The 25,744-nt window shown below is 44.8% G+C and overlaps 2 protein-coding genes across 2 annotated transcripts; one reads left to right on the plus strand and one right to left on the minus strand.

Moving 5' to 3' along the window:
- The first annotated feature begins 254 nt into the window (after positions 1 to 254).
- On the plus strand, positions 255 to 4,837 carry LOC147985777 (cryptochrome-1-like). The gene is made up of 5 exons (XM_087544271.1): positions 255 to 1,035; positions 1,706 to 1,924; positions 2,130 to 2,836; positions 2,944 to 3,755; positions 4,436 to 4,837. The coding sequence occupies exons 1-5, from the start codon at positions 687 to 689 to the stop codon at positions 4,485 to 4,487; spliced, it is 2,139 nt and encodes a 712-aa protein (XP_087400397.1). The 5' UTR covers positions 255 to 686; the 3' UTR covers positions 4,488 to 4,837.
- A 435-nt stretch (positions 4,838 to 5,272) lies between these two features.
- LOC147985778 (ubiquitin carboxyl-terminal hydrolase 4-like) lies at positions 5,273 to 10,298 on the minus strand. Its single transcript, XM_087544272.1, has 7 exons — positions 9,935 to 10,298; positions 9,635 to 9,857; positions 7,948 to 8,064; positions 7,324 to 7,422; positions 6,754 to 6,939; positions 6,458 to 6,639; positions 5,273 to 6,128 (listed from the first exon to the last, which is right to left on the minus strand). Exons 2-7 carry the CDS (start codon positions 9,755 to 9,757, stop codon positions 5,723 to 5,725), a joined length of 1,113 nt encoding a protein of 370 aa, XP_087400398.1. The 5' UTR covers positions 9,758 to 9,857; positions 9,935 to 10,298; the 3' UTR covers positions 5,273 to 5,722.
- Between the last annotated feature and the right edge of the window lie 15,446 nt (positions 10,299 to 25,744).

Consider the following 25,744-nt stretch of genomic DNA (forward strand, 5'->3'; position numbering starts at 1 on the left):
GGTACTATCTACTCCCTCCGTATCAAAATATAAGATATTTTTTACACTGTTATAGTGTAAAAAAATCTTATACTTTGATACATATTAAAATGAAAAGATTAGTGTTGGGCGCGTCTGGTGGATGCCGTCGGGCCGGATGTCATCTGGAATCTTTCATGCTCGGTTGATCTTTCGCGAGGAAACAAGATGGGTACAAATACTAGGAGGAATATTATCGGGGGTGAGAGGAGAATGGTCAGGTCGCCAAGATAAATGGGGGAGTGGAAAGGTTAGATCAAATCCAGCCAAGCAATCCCGATATCTTCAACCTCCCCCTCTATTGGACCAGAAGCGCACGGCCGAGACCCGCCGCAACAGCGCCAGGCACCAAACAAAAAAACCAATCACTCCAGAAAGTTACGCAGAAAAGAGGAGGAAAAACAAACCACCCCTCGTGCGCCTGCGCTCACTCCGAGGCGAGGACGCCAGAGCAGAAAAAGAAAAATCGCCTGACCCAATCCAATCCAGCGCAGCCCGGCTCCACTGTTCCCGGGATTCTCGAGAGGCCGAGCTGCCTGGTTCTTGATCGGCTCCATGGTTTCTCCGACGTGTTCTTGATCCGAGGAGCGGGAGGCGGGGTTTCTTTCTTGGATAGGAGAGGAGGCGGTTCTTGGACAGGAGGGGATAGGGTTGTGGGTTGGCCGGCCATGTCGGTCTCGTCCTCCTCTATGTGCGGCGGGGACGCCGGGATGAAGTGCGTGGTCTGGTTCCGGAGGGACCTCAGGGTGGAGGACAACCCGGCGCTGGCGGCGGCGGCGCGCACCGCCGGGGAGGTGGTGCCGGCGTACGTGTGGTCGCCGGAGGAGGACGGGCCCTACTTCCCCGGCCGCGTGTCGCGGTGGTGGCTCAGCCAGAGCCTCAAGCACCTGGAGGCCTCGCTCCACCGCCTCGGCGCCGCCAAGCTCGTCACCCGGAGGTCGCCCGACTCCGTCGCCGCGCTGCTCCAGCTCGTCCGCGACACCGGCGCCACGCACCTCTTCTTCAACCATCTCTACGGTTTGCTTCCTTTTCGGTTGAAAATATGCCTCGCTTGTGTTTGCTCGTGCGCGTGTTCTCTAAACAACACAAGAAATACTGCTCTTGTCGGCCGAGATCTCCTTCTCTTTGTAGATGTCGATGATCCAAATCTGCGGTTTATTAACGCTATTTCACTTGAACTTCTTTACCTTGGCTAGATGAAACGAAGCAGCATCTTTTATTTGTTATTCTTACTTATTTTGGGGCTTGCATCTGATTTGCTCAGGTTGAACCAGATCTACTATACTACTACAGTAGTACTATGTTATCATGTCATATCACATCCCAATTTATTATGCTTTCCGTATGGTACAACTCATGGCAAGTCAATTGGAGTAGCGAGTCCCAATTTAGCAATCTTGAGCTTACACTTTCCATATTAACTAGGTATAAACTATGAACATTTCCAGCAACTCCGTCCTTAATTGCCAACAGTTCTTGATGCCACCAACCAACCAAATCAATCTTTTTCCTTTTGAGGGTACACCAACCTACCAATTCAACGAGGCAGTAACCGTATCTAGCTATATTCTCCATTTAGGCACTTGCACTTTCTACTACAGTCTCAATTAATTGCTTGTGCTGAGACTCCTCATCCATTATCTAACTCAACAATCAGTTAATCACTGTGTCTTGGCCATCTTTTCAGACCCGATCTCGCTGGTCAGGGACCACCGGCTCAAGGAGATGCTGACGGCAGAGGGCATCTTCGTGCAGTCTTTCAATGCCGACCTGCTGTATGATCCATGGGAGGTCAACGATGATAAAGGCCAACCGTTCAACATGTTCATGCCGTTCTGGAACAGGTGCCTCAGCATGCCGTATGATCCCCCCGCGCCACTGCTGCCCCCTAAGAGAATCAATTCAGGTGCCTGCTCAGTTATAACCATGATACTATATTTTTATAACCATAATAAGTAGACAAAGTGATAGACTTATTCTACAGAATAAAAATGTTCAACCTTCTGTGTTTAAAGCATATCTCATATTTTTATTCTAACAAGCACTGCACCACAAGTTGATATTGGAATGTATTCTTCAGTTGATTCACTTGCAAAAAATATATTCAACAGGTGACCTATCGATGTGCCCATCAGACGATCTGATCTTCGAGGATGAGTCAGAGAGGGGAAGCAATGCGCTTCTGGCACGGGCATGGTCACCAGGCTGGCAGAACGCAGATAAGGCGCTCAGTGCCTTCCTGAACGGCCCTTTGATCGACTACTCGGTGAACCGCAAGAAGGCGGACAGCGCAAACACCTCCCTCCTTTCACCTTACCTGCATTTTGGTGAGCTGAGTGTGCGCAAGGTTTTCCACCTTGTTCGAATGAAGCAACTCGTGTGGAGCAATGAGGGCAACCATGCAGCGGAGGAGAGCTGCACTCTATTCCTCCGATCGGTCGGCCTCCGGGAGTACTCGCGATATCTTTGCTTCAACCATCCATGCAGCCATGAGAAGCCCCTCCTTGCACACCTCAGGTTCTTCCCTTGGGTGGTCGACGAAAGCACCTTCAAGTTTTGGCGCCAGGGACGGACTGGCTACCCTCTTGTTGATGCTGGCATGAGGGAGTTGTGGGCGACTGGGTGGCTGCATGATCGGATACGTGTGGTGGTTTCAAGTTTTTTCGTCAAGGTCCTTCAACTACCATGGCGATGGGGGATGAAGTATTTTTGGGACACTTTACTGGATGCTGATCTTGAGAGTGATGCGCTTGGTTGGCAGTACATCTCTGGCTCTCTCCCTGATAGCCGGGAGCTCGACCACATTGACAACCCTCAGGTACGTGCAACTACTAATTTCTTTAGAAAAAAATGAGACAACTTGGTGATGACGAATAGTACTGAGTACTGATGCTTTCTCATGTGAATCTTTATGAATTATGTCAGCTCGAAGGCTACAAGTTTGATCCACATGGGGAATATGTCCGACGGTGGCTTCCTGAACTTGCAAGGCTGCCAACAGAATGGATACACCACCCATGGGATGCGCCTGCGTCTGTGCTGCAAGCTGCAGGAGTTGAGTTAGGCTCCAACTATCCTCTCCCCATAGTTGAGCTAGATACAGCGCAAGTCAGGCTGCAAGAAGCCCTGTCAGAAATGTGGCAACTTGAGGCAGCATCCAGGGCCGCAATGGACACTGGAATGGAGGAAGGCCTGGGCGACTCCTCAGAGGTGCCACCCATCGAATTTCCTCAAGATTTGCAGATGGAAGTCCACTGGGAACCAGCCCGGGTAGCACCCAATGTGCTCACAACTGCACAGAGACGCCAGGATCAGATGGTGCCTACCATGACAACTTCACTCAACAGGGTTGAAACAGAAATTTCTGCTGATTTGGGGAATAGCGTGGATAGTAGGGCAGAGGTGCCGTTCCGCATGCATTTTGAGCCACGGACTGAGAGGGAGGAAATGATTCGAAGCACGGGCAATGCAGCTGGAACTAATGGCATTCACCATCACAATAACTTTCAGCAACCTCAGCACCGTATGAGAAATATTTTTGCGCCATCTATTTCTGAAGCGTCAAGTAGCTGGACCGGGAGAGATGGTGGCGTGGTCCCAGTTTGGTCACCTCCTGCAGCATCAGGCCATTCCGAAACTTATGGAGCTGATGAAGCTGATGTTTCTAGTAGGAGTTATTTGGATAGGCATCCTCAGTCACACCGGATAATGAACTGGCATCAGCTATCACAGTCATTGTAAGTCACACACATTAGCTCATTCTTCTCGGTAAACTGCATTGATGTTGCCTTTGCATTGCAATTTTGTAAGTTTTGCAGGATAATATGAGAGATTACGTTAGTGGTACTTTATGCCAGCAAAGTGTCTCTCCGCAAAAAAAAAGGCTCTAAAAATAGTGTTTTGTATGTGAAGCAGCATAAGGGCTAAAATCACGCGTATTTATCTGGAGACACTACCCATGAGTGTGTCAAATTTCGTATGAACCAAATGTTTTTTTTTAAGATAACGAGTCTAGCTGCTAGGGTGCCATACAATCTGATACAGTTTCAATTCCTAGATCAGTTGAAATAGGAGGAACAACCTATTTATTTTACCTCGGTTTTGCACTTTTTTTTTTCAGTTTATTGTGTTTGTGGAATTTGAACTGAAACCTTATCTGGGACTCATACTACACATCGCCCCCAAACATCGATTCTGCATTTAGCAACGAGTTACTATCTTCAGTTGTTTGGCCCCCAAACATGTGAATGAATGCTAACTTAGCTTTTTCTCCCCATCTTCTTTTTTTGTGAATGAATGCTAACTAGCTGTTCTTACGAAAATGTAGCATCGTTACATTGTTGTTTGCAACATTGATACCGACATGCATGGCTGTTACTCATATACGATCTGATACATGAAGAATGCTGAATTTCAGGACAACAGGCAGGGACGTGGAGAACTCCGTGCAGCCAAATTTCATCGGTTAGAGTTTTCCAGACAGAGTGGAGATTCACAGACCTGTGATGTATAGTCGGAGGAGCGTGCAAGGCAGGCGTCTTCGTGGAAGCGATAATAGCCATGTAAATCTAATCCTCTAGAACCTGCAAGGATATATGCGTTATATATAGCTTTGCTAGAGTTGGTCGAAAAAGGATGTGTATTATTGATCATCAGACAATTGAGGGTTTCCTAGTGGGGGATGCTTATATTTTTTGTAGGGGGTGTGTTATATGTCTATAGCTGCAAACTCCCCTGTGTGATTGGCAATCGTTGGTTACTCCTGGACGGTTTTGTGCAATCAGAATGTATATATTGGCCTTACCTGCTGCTGCTATCACTAACTGTGTTATGTGGATTGATGTGCTGTGTTTCTTAGGGTACGCGCGACGGCAATTTTGATAATGTGAAACGAACAGGGCACCATAAGGACGTGCGATGGGCAATGAATATATACGGTGGAGAATGCACGCAGCATATGTGCGCGGGCTAAGATCACGAGATGCCCCACTAAGTATTGCTACCTTTGGTGCCAGGACCACTGCAAGTTTAAGCCCTAGCCACCCCCATAAATAGAGCAGAAAGCGGCGTAGCTTTCATACAGATTGAAATGTATTTCCTCTGTCCCATAATATAAGGTGTTATTTATGAACGAACTTGAGATGCCCATTGATTGCAATTGGCACAAGTAGCAAATTGTCCCATGAGAGCAGGGACGTACATTTCCTATGAACAGTTTTTGCATCCACATAACTAGAGAAACACATGGAATACATGAATTCAAAAGTAGCCTCAATAGCCAAACTCCCTAAATCAATTCAACCATCATAAAGTCAAGCATACACCATATTATAATTCTAACTGGACATATGATTCCGAGCCTCGAAGGGCACTGCTAGCACAATAGATGGCTAAATCTAGTGCATAAAAATTTCAAATTAGAATCAACATACAGAACCCAATGCATTGTTACATTCCTTGGTAAGGATGTCGGTGGAAAGTATAGTCGAGCGCACTTTATGACTTGCGCCTTATTTCATCATCACTGGAGCAAGGTTCCATTTTCCGCTGTACACTAGAACCACAAAAAATCCGGCTTTCCTCAGGTTCATACTCACAATCTCCGAGATTAACAATTTTCCATGGAGGTGATGAAATAGCTGTGTACATACAACAGTAAACTTGCATGCTCCAAAGAAAAAGAAAAGAAACACAACAGGGGAAATCAACCTAAACTCTTCCCACCAAGGCCCTCGTAAAACAAGATGTATCCATGATCTGTGTTGCCCGAGTATTCGTGCGAAGAACCGAAGAATGTTTGCAGGGTCGACTCTTCAACCATCTCCACGTTTTCATCATCGAAGAACAACCAGTGGTTGTGGCTTTTTACGAGGCTTACATAATGGCCATGGTTGGGGCCGCTTCCAACATGGACCACCACAGCAAAGAGAGAGTATTCAGTATCCACGTCATCAGACGTACTGCTGATCTTCAGCTCCATGGGGAAGACAACCCGATACGAAAGCTTCTTATACCGCCCAAGCTGCTCAATGTACTTAAAGCGTTTTAGGTGGATCACCAATATATGGGGAGCCTTCTTGATCTTCATTCTCTTCTGTGCTTCTTGCAAACTGGAACAAGGCAAATTAAGTTAAACTGACGTTTCCTCCCATGGTAGCTAGAAAAATTATTTCTTTCCATTTCAGCCAAAATGTGTTCTGACACAAGGATGAAGAAAAGAGATCGTTAAGGGCTTTATGATGTTTGCCCGCATATACAAGAAAAGGAGATTACTTGGGGCTTTATGATCTTGCCCACATATACCAGAAAAATGGGTACTCAAGGCATGAAATGGAGATGGCTAGTAGAAACACAAACCAATAATAGGTCAAAGCAAACCATACTATATGATGAGAACAAGAAAAACAGTACTAGAAGGCAAATATGGCATAGTAATAACCTGCAACATTTGTCACAGAAGAATTTGTCCTCAGCATTTAAAGTCTCAGTGGAGCTGAAATTTTTCAGGCAGCTTGTAATGGAACTATTCTGCTCAATGTCAACACTCAGATCAAAAAAAGTTTCGTCCCTTGCAGTTACTGTCTCACATCTTAAGCATTTGGTTTCATTGGTCAGTATGCCCTGTGTAGGTTGTAAAAATAAATAATAAATATATAAAGATAACGACAAACAGGATCTTGAAGAAAGGAAACTAGGTAACATTATGTCCAAGTCATTTCCGTTAAGTTCAGTCACCTGGAAATTCTTATGGACCAAGGTGACAGGTGGTTCTTTTTTAACTCCATTGGCCAAAGGTTGAACTGCCCCATTTGGAACTTTTTCAGGAGATGATGATTGGGGGGAGTCCTTTGCAGCACTGGACTCTTTCTCCAGAATATCAACAAGCTCATTCAACAGAAAATTTAAGAACTCATGAGCATCCTACAGAAATATCATGAACAAATATGTTACTCAAGATAAGTAAGTACAAGTAATGCTTTATCGATTGTACCAATAACTACTTGGAAGGTTATTCCTAAGAGACTGTTTTACAAAGGTAGCATGGTTAAACTAAAGCAAAATAGCAGATAAAAGCACATGCCTGAGAAGAAAAACACTACTACATATAACATGGCTGAGTTTGCCGTGTGAAATATCACAGAATATTGTTTAAAACGCTACCTTCAGTCCATCACTTGGATAAGTCACTGCAACATTTAGCATTGTATATTTACAAAGGCTGCCTTAAGTTGCATCAATAAGATCATCATGAGGATATCATGGCACGACCACTGACATGTGCTGCTACAATAGGTGTCAAATTACCTGGTGCATGTAGCTGCGAAATAATTCATTTTGTTTCTTCACTCTTTGGACAAAACGTTTTGGAGCAATAACGCCTGTCTTTTTCTTTGATTGGCTTACCTGCATGAAATATTATGAGCTGTCATATTTTCTGGAAATATTATAAGCTATCACTAATTCAGTACAAACGGAAATATCCTGCCACAAGTTTCATATCACATAAAACATACAGAAAAGACTGTGCAGCAACGATGATACACATGGATGGAGAGTAATAATGAATAGGTGGTGAAGACACCTTGCCATCAATGATATACAACTTCATATCAAAAACATTATATATATGTTGGTCACTAGGTGTTCATCACCCTAAGAATGAGAAGCCAAAATGGTACTCCCTCCGTCCCATAATATAAGAGTGTTTTTTACACTAGTGGGACGGAGGGAGTAATATAGATCTGCTGACAGCAATCACCATTGAAGGCAGAATATTGTGTGGATTCATTTTTCAAACCTCCATCAATAATGATAGAACATGGCCAAAGCACTATACAATTACAAGTCAATTTGCAGAGTAACAACATGCTCATTGCGCAAACACAATTACATATCACTAGGTTAAGATTATCCTTTTCTCCACTTTACCTGCATGAAAAGATCCGCCAAACAAGTCAAAAGATTTTCCTCTGCATCTCCAGGATTTTTATTATTCATATAATATTCCAGTAGCTGCTCCCTGAATGGAGTGCAAAAATAAAGTGCCTGAAACAAAAGTATGGGTAAGGTTCATGTAATAATGCACTTGTCATATGTGTTAGAACAGTTGATTACACAGCACGGCAAACAACTATCTGATAAGAACAGGATATGAGCAAAATATTTGTCACAAAGAAAGGACAGAACATAACTAAACTGGACAACATATGGCATAAGAATGATAGCATTAGTAGATTGCGAACAGTACAAACCTATATGAAAAGCTAAGATAGCACATCATGAAAGTTCATCCAAGCCAGAAAACGCCACTCCTATATCATAGCTACATCATTGTGCAAATTGGCAGCTAAAAGGTATATAGTGTATAAGTGAATAGAGAATACACAAAAAGGATTTATTTCACAAGCATGAAAAGTATTGTTGCATTTAACAAAATTAACACAATCTCAGGAAAAAAAAGTTACTCCTAGATTTTCTCTAGACAATGATAGCTAAACAATATATATAGTCTAGCCTGCCTGCATATCCACAATATGCACCAAAACGCATCTTACTATTTTACACTGGACCTGGACTTCTCCCAGTGATGAGAAGTACTCCCTCCGTTCCAAATTATAAGATGTTTTGGATATTTTAATATGGACTACATACATACTAAAATGAATGAACAAACACACTAAAACACGTCTATATACATCCGATTTAGAAAAAAGTTAAGACTTTCAGTGCAATCATGGTGGAGCAGAATTATATAAACAAGGTGAGAGACCATATTGGTGAACAACTGCTTGGCATGTCTGTAATGAGCATACAACCTTACATGAGACACAAAAAGGGTTTGGCAGGAATTTAGAATGGATAGTAATCTCTCAACGATTTCTCATGTTACCTTCTTTTAGTTAAGAACATGTTGACGCTCTATTAGGAGCTTGGGCTAGAGATAGACAAGTTACCAAGGCAAATCATCAAAATAAAATGACATACAACCCAGTGGGCGCTCTTAATTAGAAGCAGATAAACAGAGGCATATTGACACGCCTCTAACTTGCAAGCAATCTTGCTGAAAGGCATTCAATCTTCGTAAAAAGGTGTATTTCAGATAAATGCATCAATTTCGGATATTGAACCGGCGCACTTAAATCTATTTCAGATATACAGTGTTTAATTCGGGAGATTTTGGAGGTATCAATGTATTCGTAAAAGACAAGCTTGTGACGGTATTCCAAACAGTAGGATGTTGTCACTATACCTGGCTGTAATAAATTCTTAAACATGCTAACGACATACTATGTGAACACAGTGCAATCATAAGCAAACATCCATGTGTCACATAACTCATAACAGTTTGGGTAGCTGAATCGTCGAAAAATTCCACCCATACCAACATATATATTTCACATTATACCCACACGGCGCTGAATCTAATGAGCATCTACTATGCCAACATAACAAGGAGCATATTCAACACAGCCGCAAGCAAACAAAGGCGCCTCAGCGGCTATCGAACTAACACCTAACGGAAACATTTACACATGTATACTGCACAGATTACCGCTTAGCATGCAAGGCGCAACAAATCTATAAGCTACAAGTTCCCGGGATAGGATATGAAGACCTGGAGTACACTGTTGCAGTAGCAGGTGTTGCCGAAGTTCTCGAGTCCGAAGTAGCGCTCGCCTTCAGGGAACTGGTCGCCGAGAGCCTTCTCGAGCTTGGAGCCGCTGGCTCCCATGACCATCCACCGGTCCCACCACCCGGTGGCGGCTCCGGTGAGGTACCGGAAACCTGACCCGAGCCCGGAGCGGCTCCTCTCGGCCGCCGAGGAGGCCAGGGCGGATCTAGATGGTGCGCGCACCGGGAATTTGTGGAGGTTAGCTCGGGATTGAGCAGTCACTGTATGGACAAGAGCTCATACCTCAAAAACCGATGTCAATATGCAGGCGGGGGTGGAGTCAGCAGCGAGGCGATGGGGTAGAACGAGGACGGCGATGGCGGCGAAGCGCGTGAGAGGCGAAGGAGTTGGGGGGTGTGAGGCGCCGGCGGTGAAGCTTAGCTCGGCACGGCGGCAGCTCTAGGGCACGGCGGCGGTGGAGTACGGGAGAAGATTTTAGAAACTCGTTGGGTTTGGATTGGAACTGGAATGGAGCTTGGGTAGGTCAGAGTATGAGAGCAGCAGCGTGGGGGGAGGAGTGGATCGGGAAGGAAGAGGAAAGGTACGGGATGGTGGGGAGGAAAAAGTCTGGCTGCGGAGTGGAAGATGTGTTTTGATGGTTCAGATCGTTCCCTGGCGTGACGATTGGTAGTAGTAGACGATGTGCAGAGATTTGACCGCATCAGGATAAACACAAAGTAGTACTCCTGACAGTGGATTTTTGGACCGGGGTATATTGGAGGACCTTATTTTAAATACTTTATAAAATCACAAGTTTTAGAAAATTCCAAAAGGAATTCTACATGATCATATGGATGTATATTACACATGTGTAAAGTTTGGTGATGAAATAAATAAACATGTGAGCTATACAAAATGGTGATTTCCAGATACTGAATAATACGTGCACTATTCATCTTTCCAAAATCATGACTTTTTCATTTTTGTGGAACTCACATGATTATTTATTTCAGCATCAAAATCTGCACATATATAATATACATCCACATAAACATGCTGATTTATTTTTAGATTCTTTTTTGAGATTTCAAAATAGCATTTTGGCACCATTCAAAATACAGGGTTCCAATGCATCCCGTCCTCCTAGTGACTTTTTGTCCCTCTGTATCCTATATACTTAAATAGTACAGCCCTACTATTTCTATTATCCCCATAGTCAGACTTTTTCCTCTCCACCATCACGTACCTTTCCTCTTCCTTCCCAATCCACCCCCCCCCCCCCCACATGGCCATGGATCATCGTCCGCTTTCCAAGTATGAGTCAGACTTAAGAAACGAGTCACTTGCCTCGCTACGTTGGAACAGATGAGGAAGAAGCAAAGTGCACGGATCAATAATCTTCGGCAGCGCGATGCCAATACACACTTCTTTTGTATCCGAGTAAATTTCAAACGGAGAAAAAAATCATTCTTGGGCTCAAACATAATAATGGTTGGGTCACTTCCCATGAACAAAAGGCTCATACCATTCAGGATCATTTTAGTACAGTGAAAGTGCAATTATCCCTAAGTGGTTTTGGTAATTCCTAACAACATATAGCTCATTGAGCTAATGCTATTCCAAGATTAATATTTCAGGAAAAGCTCAATGAATGGCATGGCATGGATGAGGAAAGTGGACCCCTCAAAATATTAAGGACAAAAAAATTGGCTCAAGCTCAAAGCTCAAGACTCTACATTTTATATTTTAGTGATCCAAGATCACATTGAGTCTATAGGAAAAGCCAATACTATCAAGGAGGGATGAGATGTTGTTTAATGAGGTTCTTGCTTCATAGTGCTTAGTGATATGCTCCAAAATCCTCAACTACCTTCCCACATCCACATTTGACCTAAATCAAAAGTCAAACTCGGCCCCACCGATTCTTTCTATCCGGCGCCACCGAGTTTCAAATGTCATAGCCACTGCCACAAACCCTAGGCAAATCGGTCTCACCGATAGGGATTTCGGTCACACCGAGATGGGGTTGTAATCTCTCTGTTTCCCTTCATAACGTTTCGGTCCTACCGAGATGAGCGATCGGTCCCACCGAGATTGCAATGTAAACTCTCTGTTTCTCTTTTGTAATATTTCGGTCCCACCGAAATGAGCGATTGGTCCCACAGAGTTTACCTGACCAACTCTTTGGTTAGCTTATTACCAAAATCGGTCCCACCGAGTTTGTGTAATCGGTCACACTGAGATTACGTTATGCCCTAACCCTAACCATATCGGTCCTACCGAGTTGCATCTCAGTCCCACCGAAAATCCTAACGGTCACTAGGTTTGCTAAATCGGTCCGACCGAGTTTCTCAACTCGGTCTCACCGAGATTGGTAAATTGTGTGTAACGGTTAGTTTTTGTGTGGAGGCTATATATACCCCTCCACCCACTCTTCATTCGTGGAGAGAGCCATCAGAACATACCTACACTTCCAATACACATTTTCTGAGAGAGAACCACCTACTCATGTGTTGAGGCCAAGATATTCCATTCCTACCATATGAATCTTGATCTCTAGCCTTCCCCAAGTTTCTTTCCACTCAAATCTTCTTTCCACCAAATCCATATCCTGTGAGACAAAGTTGAGTGTTGGGGAGACTATCATTTGAAGCATAAGAGCAAGGAGTTCATCATCAACACACCATTTGTTACTTCTTGGAGAGTGGTGTCTCCTAGATTGGCTAGGTGTCACTTGGGAGCCTCCGACAAAGATTGTGGAGTTGAACCAAGGAGTTTGTGAGGGCAAGGAGATCGCCTACTTCGTGAAGATCTACCGCTAGTGAGGCAAGTCCTTCGTGGGCGATGGCCATGATGGGATAGACAAGGTTGCTTCTTCGTGGACCCTTCGTGGGTGGAGCTCTCCGTGGACTCGCGCAACCATTACCCTCCGTGGGTTGAAGTCTCCATCAACATGGATGTACGATAGCACCACCTATCGGAACCACGACAAAAACATCTGTGTCTCCAATTGCGTTTGAATTCTCCAAACCCTTCCCTTTACATTCTTGCAAGTTGCATGCTTTATTTTCCGCTGCTCATAGACTCTTTGCATGCTTTCTTGAATTGTGTTAAGATTGCTTGACTTGTGCTAAGATAGCTAAAATCTGCCAAAGACTAAAATTGGGAAAAGGATAGATTTTTAATTGGTCAAGTAGTCTAATCACCCCCCCTCTAGACATACTTTCGATCCTACAAGTGGTATCAGAGCTTTGGTCTCCATTTGCTTTGATTTCCATAGCTTTTGGTGGTCATAGCCTTGGTTTCACAACCTAGGAGAGTATGGCATCTAGCGAGGGAAATTATCACCGTAGAGGTCCTTACTTTGATGGTACTAATTTTGCTAGTTGGAAGCATAAGATGAAAATGCATATTCTTGGACATAACCCCGCCGTTTGGGCTATTGTGTGTGTTGGCTTGCAAGGTGAATTCTTTGATGGGAGAGAACCAAATCGTGAAGCTACTGCGGATGAGTTGAATATGCTATAGTACAATGCTCAAGCTTGTGATATCCTCTTCAACGGATTGTGCCCCGAAAAATTCAACAAAATCAGCCATCTTGAGAATGCAAAGGAAATTTGGGATACTTTGATTGATATGCACGAAGGTACCGACTCCGTCAAGGAATCCAAGTTGGATGTGCTTCAAAGTCAACTTGACAAGTTCAAAATGAAGGATGGTGAAGGTGTCGCTGAAATGTACTCTAGGCTTGCTCTTATCACAAATGAGATTGCCGGCTTAGGAAGTGAAGAGATGACCGACAAATTCATCATCAAGAAGATCCTAAGAGCCTTGAACGGAAAATACGATACCATATGCACATTGATCCAAATGATGCCAAATTACAAAGATCTCAAGCCAACGGAAGTCACTAGAAGAATTGTTGCTCATGAGATGTCACTCAAGGATAAGGAGGAGCTCCATAACAAGTCAAGTGGTGCTTACAAAGCCTCATGTGAAGCCCCCACATCATCAAGTGATAAACAAACCTTCAATGAAGAATTGAGCCTAATGGTGAAGAACTTCAACAAGTTCTACAAGAGTAGAAGCAAGGAGAGAAGTTCCAAGTCAAGGTCCTACAATGACAAAAGATCTTCTAGTCGAGAGCGAAACTGCTACAATTGTGGAAGACCCGGACACTACTCTAATGAGTGTACGGCTCCCCACAAGAGAAGAGAAGATTCTCCCAAAAGAAGAAGTAGAAGAGAAGAATCACCATCAAGGGAGAGAAGGAGTAGGGATGATCGATATGAACGAAGACCCTCTCGGAGAAGCAAGGATTCGGAGAGGAAGGACAAGTCATCAAGGAGCTACACAAAACGAAGACATCAAGATCATGTTGGTGAATGGGTATCCGGATCCGACTCCAACAATGACTCCGAGAGAAGCTATCACTCCGACTCTAAATATACTCAAGATGAAGGTGTTACCGGTCTAGCACTTGTGTCAACCAACTCCTACGACATATTTGATTCACCAAATGAAGGAATTGGAAGATGCTTCATGGCCAAAGGTCCAAAGGTATCACACCCCGAGTATGTTGATTTCAATAGTGATGAAGATGACTTGTTAGGTGATGATGCGTTACTTGTTGACAACTATAGTGATGAATACTATGATGAAACGAATGACAATGATAAGGAGAAGATTGAGTCTCTAACTAAAGAACTAAACACTCTTAAGTTAGCTCATGAAACTATCTTAGGAGATCATCGAGAACTTTTAAGGACTTATGAGAAATTACGTTTTGAGAAGCTCAATCTTGAGCAAGAGCATGAGTTCTTAAAGGCAATCAATGATGATCTTCACAAGAAAAGTTCTTCTTATATTGCCAAGCGTTTACTCTTATCCACTTACATGCCTCAAGTCAAGTCTAGTAATAAGAACAAGAAAGATTCTTCCTCTAGTAGTAACAATAATCATGCTAAATCCAATTTTGTTGCTTCTAGTAGTTCTCCTGATTCCACTAATGATTCTCTTAGCCAAGTTACACTTGAGCAAGAAAATAGCTTATTGAAGGGAATTATAGAGAAAGGTGTTTAAAAGAGCCTTGCCGGGAGTAAGCAATTCGAGGAAATTGTACGCAAGCAAGGAAGGCACCGGAAGAATCAAGGTATTGGTTTTGAACGAAAGTTCAATGCCAATGGAGTTGACTGGGAAGAAGATCAATACCCCAAGACGAAGTTTATTCCTCAACAAGAGAAGTATGATCCTACTTCTTCCAAAGGGACACAAGCTCAAGATGATCTTCCACCACAAGACCACAAGCAAAAAGGCAAGGACAAGCTTCAAGAGGAAATTGATGCATTTGAAGAAGCTCCTAAGGCCTTGGTCAAGTGGGTTCCCAAGACTACATCAAGTTCCACTTCATCAAGTACAACTACAACTCCGAGGATTCCCATCAAGATGGTGTGGATCCCGAAGAAGAAGAACTAGAGAGTTCTTGAGGGTGACTCCGCCAACATACTTCACTCTTATCATTTTGGCAAGAACAAGTGCAATCAACTTCCACATCTTGCACTAGTTCAAGGAGTCACAAACCCTCTTGTTGGTAAGACAAGGGACAAGGTAAACTAAAGCTTTCATAGACATCATCTTGTGTGTGCATCACTCTATGTCTATGGATATCCTTGTTTGTTCCTTGTGGGACTAACCCGTGTAGGTATTGAAAGTGCAACTCACTCCAAAGGATAGCTCCAAATGATCTACATCAACATAGAGCATCCACATCTTCAACACCTACATGAAGTCATCATCGACAAAACCCAAGGTTAGTTTATCCCTCTTAGGGGGGATCTCACATATAGGGGGAGCTTTACTCTAACAATTGAGTTAAAGCAACTCTAATGGTGTGAACACAACAACACTTTATGTAAAAGTGGTAACCCCACTTATGCTTAAACGATGAGTATGACCTATGATCAAATGTTCTCATTTGACTCCTAAGTCAATATACTCATATATAGATGACCTAGTCATCGCCAATTGCTTGATAGATGCTAGAATTGTTTGTGCATGCTTTGCCACATATTTCACTTGCCATTTTATTGTGTGAGCATGTTGGTTGCATAATTTACTCATTCGAGGACATCCACTTGTTGTTTTGATTGATTGGTTTCCTTTTCTTTTGGCCAAGTGGATGGACAAGAATGCCTAAGAACCTTCTCTAGCTATCTATGCTCTTCTCGTCTCAAACTCTATTCATGTTGCATCACAAAATTTGATCAAGTCAGATTCGAACCACTCTGTGTGAGGAGCACTCGGAGTCCCCGATTCGTCATAGACTTAAACTTCCAAAACTTCTTTGTGCATTTTGGTCTGACCGATTCATCCATTTCGGTCATACTGAGATCACTAAGTCGATCTAGGTTTTCAACCTCGGTGCAACCGATTTGAACTTTTCAGTCACACCGAGTTGCAGTAACTGCTTGCAGTTATGCATCTCGGTGCCACCGAGTTGTTCCACTCGGTCACACCGATAGGGTTGGGCTATATATATCCATGGGTCAAATTTTGGAAAACTTTCCGAACCTCCTCGACCCGCGCTTAGCCCGCTCTGCCTCCAGGGTCTCCGGATCGTCCTCCTCGTCGCCATCCGCCTCTTGTCGCTGGTCTCCGCCGCCGTCAACGGGAATCAACCCCGCCGTTGCCGCTGTAGCGAGTTCATCGCCGAATTAGGGTATGAACTCAATCACTGTGCTATCCCTATCTGATTCATAGCACATTGTGTTCGTCATGTATCTTGCCACGATTGAGATCATTCTTATCCAGTCAAAACACTCCGTAGTTTAGTCGTGAATTGAAAATTTAGGGTTAGGTTTCCACCGAAACCATCTCGGACCCACCGAGTTGTGGAACTCGGTACCACCGATTCGGCTCAGGCCATTGCACATGTGATTCTTGGTCTGACCGAGAATTGCAAATCGGTGTGACCAAGTTCAGGACTTTGTGAAACCCTAGCAGTCTCGGTGCCACCGAACTATGACTCGGTCTGACCAAGTTCACTAGTTTAGGTTCCAACAGCTACTTCGGTATCACCAAGTTTACAAATCGGTTGATCCGAAATGCTTTCTATGGAAAACTAAAACTAAGTTTTTGACTCACTCTTTTGCAAAAACCTCTGCATTTTGTGATGCTTATCCACTCTATCTCATCTATATCTATTCATAGGGTCAGCTGTCAGTGTTTGCAATATGTCTGATCAGAGTGACAGCCAAAACAAGTTAGAGGAGCAGGTTCACTTGAGTGAGGGCACTAGTCCCTCTAGCAGCTCAGATGATGGTAGCAGGAGCACCCCAAGCAACCTACCCAAAGCTGCCACCAGGGCCAGCAAGAAAAGAACTTCAGAATCAGAGGATGAGGACTATGTGGCTGAGCAAGAAGAAACCACCTCAAAGAGAAAAGTCCTGAAGAAGGAATATGGCACAGCTGCTGCCACCAAGCCATGCATGAAGCAAAAGGTTCCTGCCAAGAGAATTCCAATGTCTAAGGCCAGAGCATCTACTCAAGAGACTTTGTGATCTGCACCCAAAGAGCAGGTTGTGGCAGAGAAGAAGAGGAAAGAGAGGGTCAAGAAGACCACTGCCAGAGTGCTTGGGAGATCCTCAATCATGAGAGATTCTGAAGAGGAAGAGGAAGAAGGTGTTGCACCAGCACCCAAAGCTCAGAAGCTTATGGGTGATGCCATCAGGGCAGGGGCTGTTCCATCTAAGCCTAAGACTGCTCCAAAGGTTGCTGCTCCAGCTCCAAAGCCAAAACCAAAAAGGAGCACCAGGAACATCCCTGCTGAGGAGAAGAACAAGGCCCCAGTGCCTGAAGCTGAAATGGAAGAAGATGATGAGTCACATGTCTTGAGGAAGCTGAAGCCAAAAATTCCAGATCACAATGATGCTCATCTAGTAGCCGAGAACATGAAGATCGGGAAGGACTCAGGTCTGAGGCTATGGAGAGAGTCTGATCCATATGCCACCAGGAGAAGGACTGATGTGGACTACATGTTCCATACAAAGGAACATCAGGACTTCTGTGAGACAGTCTTGCTTGACAAGAAGCCCATAGTGTGTGACATGAGATGGGTCGACTGGGACTACACTAAGGAAAACGAGGATCACTATCCAGGTGTATATGACAGTTTCAAGGCTTGTGGAGTCAATGAGTTTGTGGCTCAGAAGCTCACAAAATGGAATGACGAGCTCATCATGCAGTTCTACTCCACAGCTCACTTCTACCCAGATGGAAGGATTGTCTGGATGTCTGAAGGTATGAGGTACCAGTCAACGGTTGCTGAATGGGCGAAGTTGATCAATGCCCCAAAAGAGAGTGAAGATGACTTGGATGTCTATGCCAAGAAGAAGAAGGATCACAACTCCATGGCACACATGTACAAGGAGATCCCAGATGCTGCTCTTGAGACACACAAGTTTGGATCTGTACATTACCTTCTGTCAGGCTTGCCTACTATCAACTGGATTCTCAGGCACACTCTTTTGCCAAAGTCAGGTGATCACAAGATGATCAGAGGCCATGCAATTAACTTGCTTCACATCTTTGATGTCCCACAGAAGTTCAAAGTCATGAGCCTTATAGTTGAAACTATCAAGAGGACTGCTGCAGATCAGAAGAGGATTTGTGGGTATGCCCCACAGATCCAGGAGCTGATCAACTCCAAGATGGGCACTGGCACATATCTGCTGGACAAGGAGCACATGCCTATCTATCCAGACTTTGAGGACAACCAAGTGGTGATGGATGAAAATGAACCATCTTCGGTGCACGCACAAGCCAAGAAGGAGAAGGCAAAGGCTGAAAAGGCTGCAAGGATGCCAACTACTGAAGAAGCATCTCAGTATCTTCTGAAGAGCAACCAAGATCAGCTTGGCTACCTGATTGCATCCACTCTGAGGATTGAGAAGGGGCTGGCCACCCTGACTCAAAACCAGGAGAGCCTGGAAAGGATCGTGGAGCAAAAGTTCTATAACTTGGATGTGAAGGTAACTGAGATCCAGTCTGTTGTGGAGCAACTTCAGGATGATATGCAGGAGAGGAAGGGCAAGACAACCACTGATGCATTTGCCAGAGTGCCTAGAGCTTAGAGGTCTGCTGCAGTGCTTGTTCCAGACACCAGAGCCACTTCATCTGTACCAGCTACAGCTTCAGTGCCACCAGCTCCAGCACCTACTCCATCAGCTCCATCTACTTCGACTGAAGCCTTCGTTCTTGGAGTCATCCGGACACCACCACCTGAAGACCAAGCCTGAGAGACGTTTTAGTGCTATGCATTTTCTAGGAACTTTTTGGTAACTTGTTGCCAAAGGGGGAGAAAAATGTATAGATCATAGGCTTCGAGAGAGAGCGTTGCTTTTTATTCTCTCTTGCTTTGGTGGTTGAACTTTATTTGCTTTGCTTGTTTGAGATACTTTTTGTCTGTGTGGTACTTGGATGATCATGTGTTTGATCATATGCTACTTTAATGCTTGTTGGATGACATTATCATTTTATCCCTATATGATCATTCACTTTGCTTGGTGATGAGTGCATGTATTTAATTATTATCATTTTGAGCGCTCCACCAAGATGCATGTGACATGGAAGAGTAACCCATGAGCCTAACTCTTTGTGCATTTGCAGTCCAACGCAAATCATAAACTATGCACAAATTTAGGGGGAGCTCTTGCTTTTCACATACTTCTCAAAGCGACAATGTTTTTCACTCTTATTATCATTTGTTGAAGCTTTGATCTATATGTTGTCATCAATTACCAAAAAGGGGGAGATTGAAAGTGCAACTATCCCTAGGTGGTTTTGGTAATTCCTAACAACATATAGCTCATTGAGCTAATGCTATTCCAAGATTAATATTTCAGGAAAAGCTCAATGAATGGCATGGCATGGATGAGGAAAGTGGATCCCTCAAAATATTAAGGACAAAAAGATTGGATGAAGCTCAAAGCTCAAGACTCTACATTTTATATTTTAGTGATCCAAAATCACATTGAGTCTATAGGAAAAGCCAATACTATTAAGGAGGGATGAGGTGTTGTTTAATGAGGTTCTTGCTTCATAGTGCTTAGTGATATCCTCCAAAACCCTCAACTACCTTCCCACATCCACATTTGACCTAAACCAAAAGTCAAACTCGGCCCCACCGATTCTTTCTATCCGACGCCACCGAGTTTCAAATGTCATAGCCACTGCCACAAACCCTAGGCAAATCGGTTTCACCGATAGGGATTTCGGTCACACCGAGATGGGGTTGTAATCTCTCTATTTCCCTTCGTAATGTTTCGGTCCTACCGAGATGAGCGATCGGTCCCACCGAGATTGCAATGTAAACTCTCTGTTTCTCTTTTGTAACATTTCGGTCCCACCGAAATGAGCGATTGGTCCCACCGAGTTTACCTAACCAACTCTCTGGTTAGCTTATTACCAAAATAGGTCCCACCGAGTTTGTGTAATCGGTCACACCAAGATTATGTTATGCCCTAACCCTAACCATATCGGTCCTACCGAGTTGCATCTCAGTCCCACCGAAAATCCTAACGGTCACTAGGTTTGCTAAATCGGTCCGACCGAGTTTCTCAATTCGGTCTCACCGAGATTGGTAAATTGTGTGTAACGGTTAGTTTTTGTGTGGAGGCTATATATACCCCTCCACCCACTCTTCATTCGTGGAGAGAGCCATCAGAACATACCTACACTTTCAATACACATTTTCTGAGAGAGAACCACCTACTCATGTGTTAAGGCCAAGATATTCCATTCCTACCATATGAATATTGATCTCTAGCCTTACCCAAGTTGCTTTCCACTCAAATCTTCTTTCCACCAAATCCATATCCTGTGAGACAGAGTTGAGTGTTGGGGAGACTATCATTTGAAGCACAAGAGCAAGGAGTTCATCATCAACACACCATTTGTTACTTCTTGGAGAGTGGTGTCTCCTAGATTGGCTAGGTGTCAATTGGGAGCCTCCGACAAAGATTGTGGAGTTGAACCAAGGAGTTTGTAAGGGCAAGGAGATCGCCTACTTCGTGAAGATCTACCGCTAGTGAGGCAAGTCCTTCGTGGGCGATGGCCATGATGGGATAGACAAGGTTGCTTCTTCATGGACCCTTCGTGAGTGGAGCCCTCCGTGGACTCGTGCAACCGTTACCCTCCGTGGGTTGAAGTCTCCATCAACGTGGATGTACGATAGCACCACCTATCAGAACCACGACAAAAACATCTATGTCTCCAATTGCGTTTGAATTCTCCAAACCCTTCCCTTTACATTCTTGCAAGTTGCATGCTTTATTTTCCGCTGCTCATAGACTCTTTGCATGCTTTCTTGAATTGTGTTAAGATTGCTTGACTTGTGCTAAGATAGCTAAAATCTGCCAAAGACTAAAATTGTGAAAAGGATAGATTTTTAATTGGTCAAGTAGTCTAATCACCCCCCCTCTAGACATACTTTCGGTCCTACATACAGTCGTGAAGAAGGATGGTCCTTGGTCCACTACTCTCAACTGGACGTGCTTAACATCAATGTTGGAAACCTTCAGGGCCTTGATGCACCCATCTCTGAGGCCCCGAGGTCAAAGCCGTTATCCATCAACTCCCATCCCACAAGGCTCCGGGTCCGGATGGCTTCACTGCAGAGTTCTTCAAAACTTGTTGGGAGATCATTAAGGATGATGTGATGAATGTCTTTAGTCGGTTCTCCGGTCTGCAAGTCGCCCACTTGCAATGGCTTAACTCGGCTAATGTGGTCCTTCTTCCCTAGAAAGATGGCGTCGAGGACATTCTTGACTTCCATTCGATTAGCCTCATCCATGCTTTGGCTAAGATCTTGGCCAAGGTGTTGGCCAACAGACTCACCCCTCATATTGACTCTCTTGTTTCAAACGCCCAAAGTGCCTTCATCAAGAATAGAAGCATTCATGACAATTCTATGTTCATTCACAACTATGCACAATGGCTGCACTGTCGGAAGATGTCGGCTCTATTGTTCAAGCTCGACATCAAAAAAGACTTCGACTCGTTGCTGTGGGATTACATCCTCGACCTCCTTCAGCGAAGGGGTTTTCCATCTAGGTTCTGAAACTGGGTCACTGCCTTACTGAGCACAGACATTTCGAGGGTGCTTCTCAACGGAGTCCCCGCGCGACCCGATCAAGCATGGGAGGGGTTTGCGGCAGGGGCCCCACTTTCCTCTCTCCTCTTTCTCCTCACGATCGACCCCTCATAGAACATCCTTGCCTCGACCACCGACCACGGCATCCTTCATCGTCTCCCTGGGAAGGTGATAACCCACAAGTATAGGGGATCAATTGTAGATTTTTCGATAAATAAGAGTGTCGAACCCAACGAGGAGCTACATGTAGAATTTTATATTCTCTTCAAGTTGTATTGACCACTAATACAACTCTACGCACACTTAATGTTTGCTTTACCTAGAAAAAGTATGAAACTAGGAGTACTTGGTAGGTGTAAGGATAAGTTTGTAAGAATAGAACTAGATGTACTTAGCGAGAATAAAACTACGAGTAATTTGCAAGATAATAAAAGTTAGCCTTTTAGTAGAAAGCTTTTTGTAACACAAGAGAAAGATTTTGTCCCTGGGTAATCGATAACTAGACCGGTAATCACTATTGCAATTTTATATGAGGGAGAGGCATGAGCTAACATAATTTTTGTACTTGGATCATATGAACTTATGATTGGAACTCTAGCAAGCATCCGCAACTACTAAAGAAGGTAAAACCCAACCATAACATTAAGTAACAAGTCCCCTTTACTCCCATACACAACAACCCCCTTACTCGGGTATAAGCTTATGTCACTCTCGCCACCCACTCTAAGCGAATCATGAGCGTATTGCAACACCCTGCATCGGTAATGTTGGGAATCGTTGCATGGAAAACAAAACAAAATTCTACCCACACGCAATGATCTATCCATGGAGATGCATAGCAACGAGGGGGAGAGTGTGTCTACGTACCCTCGTAAACCGTAAGCGGAAGCGTTTCACAACTCGGTTGATGTACTCGAACTTCTCACGTCAATCGATCAAGTACCGAACGCACGACACCTCCGCGTTCTGCACACGTTCAGCTCAGTGACGTTCCTCGCCTTCTTGATCCAGAAAGATGTCGAGGTAGTAGATGAGTTCCACTAGCACAACGGCTTGGTGACGGTGATGGTGAAGTGATCTCCGTAGGGCTTCGTCTAAGCACTACGAAAATATGATCGGGGGTGTAAACGGTGGAGGGGGTGCCGCACACGGCTAATAATTGATCTGGCGTGTGCTAGCCCCCCCACATATATATAGGTGGGAGGGGGAGGGGAGAGGTCAGGAGGCGCCCCAAGTAGGACCGAATCCTACTTGGGCTCCTCCCAAGCCGCGACCCCCCTGCCATATATGTCTGAGGGGGAAGGAAAGAGGGAGCGGAGAGGGAAGGAAAGGGGAATCCTATTTCACTCTTTCCTTTCCCTTCCCCTTTTCCTTATCCTCCTAGGCCGACTCATATGGGGGGCACACCAGCCCCTTGTGGTTGGTGCGTTTCCCCTCTTGGCCCATAAGGCCCATCTCTTTTGCCGGGGGTGCCCGGAACCCCTTCCGGTGACCCGATAAGTACACGGTACCCCCCGAAACACTTCCGATGTCCGAATACCATCGTCCTATATATCAATATTTACCTCTAGACCATTTCAAGACTCCTCGTCATGTCTGTGATCTCATCCGGGACTCCGAAAAACATCCGGTCACCAAATCACATAACTCATATAATACTATATCGTCATCGAACGTTAAGCGTGTGGACCCTACAGGTTCGAGAACTATGTAGACATGACCCAGAAACCTCTCCGCTCAATAACCAATAGCGAAACCTGGATGCCCATATTGGCTCCTACATATTCTACGAAGATCTTTATCGGTCGAACCGTTATGACAACATACATAATTCCCTTTGTCTATCGGTATGTTACTTGCCCGAGATTCATGTCGGGGAACGTAGCATGCAATTTAAAAAAATTCCTACGCTCATGCAAGATCTATCTAGGAGATGCATAGCAATGAGAGGGGGAGAGTGTGTCCATGTATCCTCGTAGACCGAAAGTGGAAGCGTTTGACAACACGGTTGATGTAGTCAAACTTCTTCTAGATCTGACCGATCAAGCACGCAACGTACGGTACCTCCGAGTTCTGCACACGTTCAGCTTGATGACGTCCCTTGTCCTCTTGATCCAACAAAGGTGTCTAGGAATAAGATGAGTTCCATCAGCACGACGGCGTGGTGACGGTGATGGTGAAGTGATCCGCGTAGGGCTTCGCCTAAGCACTACGAAGATATGACCAGAGGCGTAAACTGTGGAGGGGGGCACCTCACACGACTAACAATTGTTGGTGTGTGTTCTAGGCACCCCCTCCCCACGTATTGTTGGGGAACGCGATATTTCAAAAAATTTCCTACGATCACATCTATCTAGGAGATGCATAGCAACGAGACGGGACAGTGTGTCCATGTACCCTCGTACACCGAAAGCGGAAGTGTTTAGTAATGCGGTTGATGTAGTCGAACGTCTTCGCGATCCAACCGATCCTAGCACCGAACGTATGGCACCTTCGTGTTTAGCACACATTCAGCACAACGACGTCCCTCGAGCTCTTGATCCAGTTGAGGGTGAGGGAGAGTTTCGTCAGCATGACAGCGTGTTGACGATGATGATGAAGTTACCGGCGCAGGGCTTCGCCTAAGCACTACGACGATATGACCGAGGTGTGTAACTGTGGAGGGGGGCACCGCACACGGCTAAGAGAAGGCTTGGTGTGCCTTTGGGGTGCCCCCTCCCATGTATATAAAGGGGGAGGAGAAGAGGCCGGCCATAGGGGGGCGCGCGCCATAGGGGAGTCCAACTAGGATTCCCAATCCTAGTTGGAGTCCCCTTCCATTCCAAGAGAGGGAGAGAGAGGGAAGGGGGAAGAGGGGAGAAGGAAAGAGGCGACGCCGCCCCCTCCCTAGTCCAATTCGGACTGGCCATGGGGGGGCGCGTGGCCTCCCTTGTGGCCCTCCTATCCTTTCCACTAAGGCCCATGAAGGCCCATGAACTTCCGGGGGGGGGGGCCCGGTAACCCCCGGTACTCCAAAACTTATCCGAAACAACCCAAACCATTCCGGTGTCCGAATGTAACCTTCCAATATATGAATCTTTACCTCTCGACCATTTCGGGACTCCTCGTCATGCCCGTAATCTCATCCGGGACTCCGAACAAACTTTGGTCATCAAATCACATAACTCATAATACAAATCATCATCGAACGTTAAGCGTGCGGACCCTACGGGTTCGAGAACTATGTAGACATGAATGAGACACATCTCTGGTCAATAACCAATAGCGTAACCTGGATGTTCATATTTGTTCCTACATATTCTACGAAGATCTTTATCGGTCAAACCGCATAACAACATACGTTGTTCCCTTTGTCATCGGTATGTTAGTTGCCCGAGATTCGATCGTCGGTATCATCATACCTAGTTCAATCTCGTTACCGGCAAGTCTCTTTACTCGTTCCGTAATGCATCATCCCAGAACTAACTCATTAGTCACATTGCTTGCAAGGCTTATAGTGATGTGCATTACCGAGAGGGCCCAGAGATACCTCTCTGATACAAGAGTTGTGGACGATAATAGTCATACTGCTTACCAGCAACGTCTTACTTTGATTCGGCGGTATTGTTGGATGAAGCGGCCCGGACCGACATTACATGACCACGTTCATGAGACTGGTTCTACCGACGTGCTTTGCACACAGGTGGCTGGCGGGTGTCTGTTTCTCCAACTTTAGTTGATCGAGTTTGACTACGCCCGGTCCATGTTGAAGGTTAAAACAGCACACTTGATGAAAAAACGTTGTGGTTTTGATGCGTAGGTAAGAACGATACTTGCTAGAAGCCCGTAGCAGCCACGTACAACTTGCAACAACAAAGTAGAGGACGTCTAACTTGTTTTTGTAGGGCATGTTGTGATGTGATATGGTCACGACATGATGAGATATAAATTGTTGTATGAGATGATCATGTTTTGTAAAAGTT

Source organism: Triticum urartu, chromosome 2A (genome assembly GCF_056163025.1).
Source record: "Triticum urartu cultivar PI428250 chromosome 2A, HENAU_Tu73, whole genome shotgun sequence".
In the NCBI taxonomy this organism is placed as follows: Eukaryota; Viridiplantae; Streptophyta; class Magnoliopsida; order Poales; family Poaceae; genus Triticum; species Triticum urartu.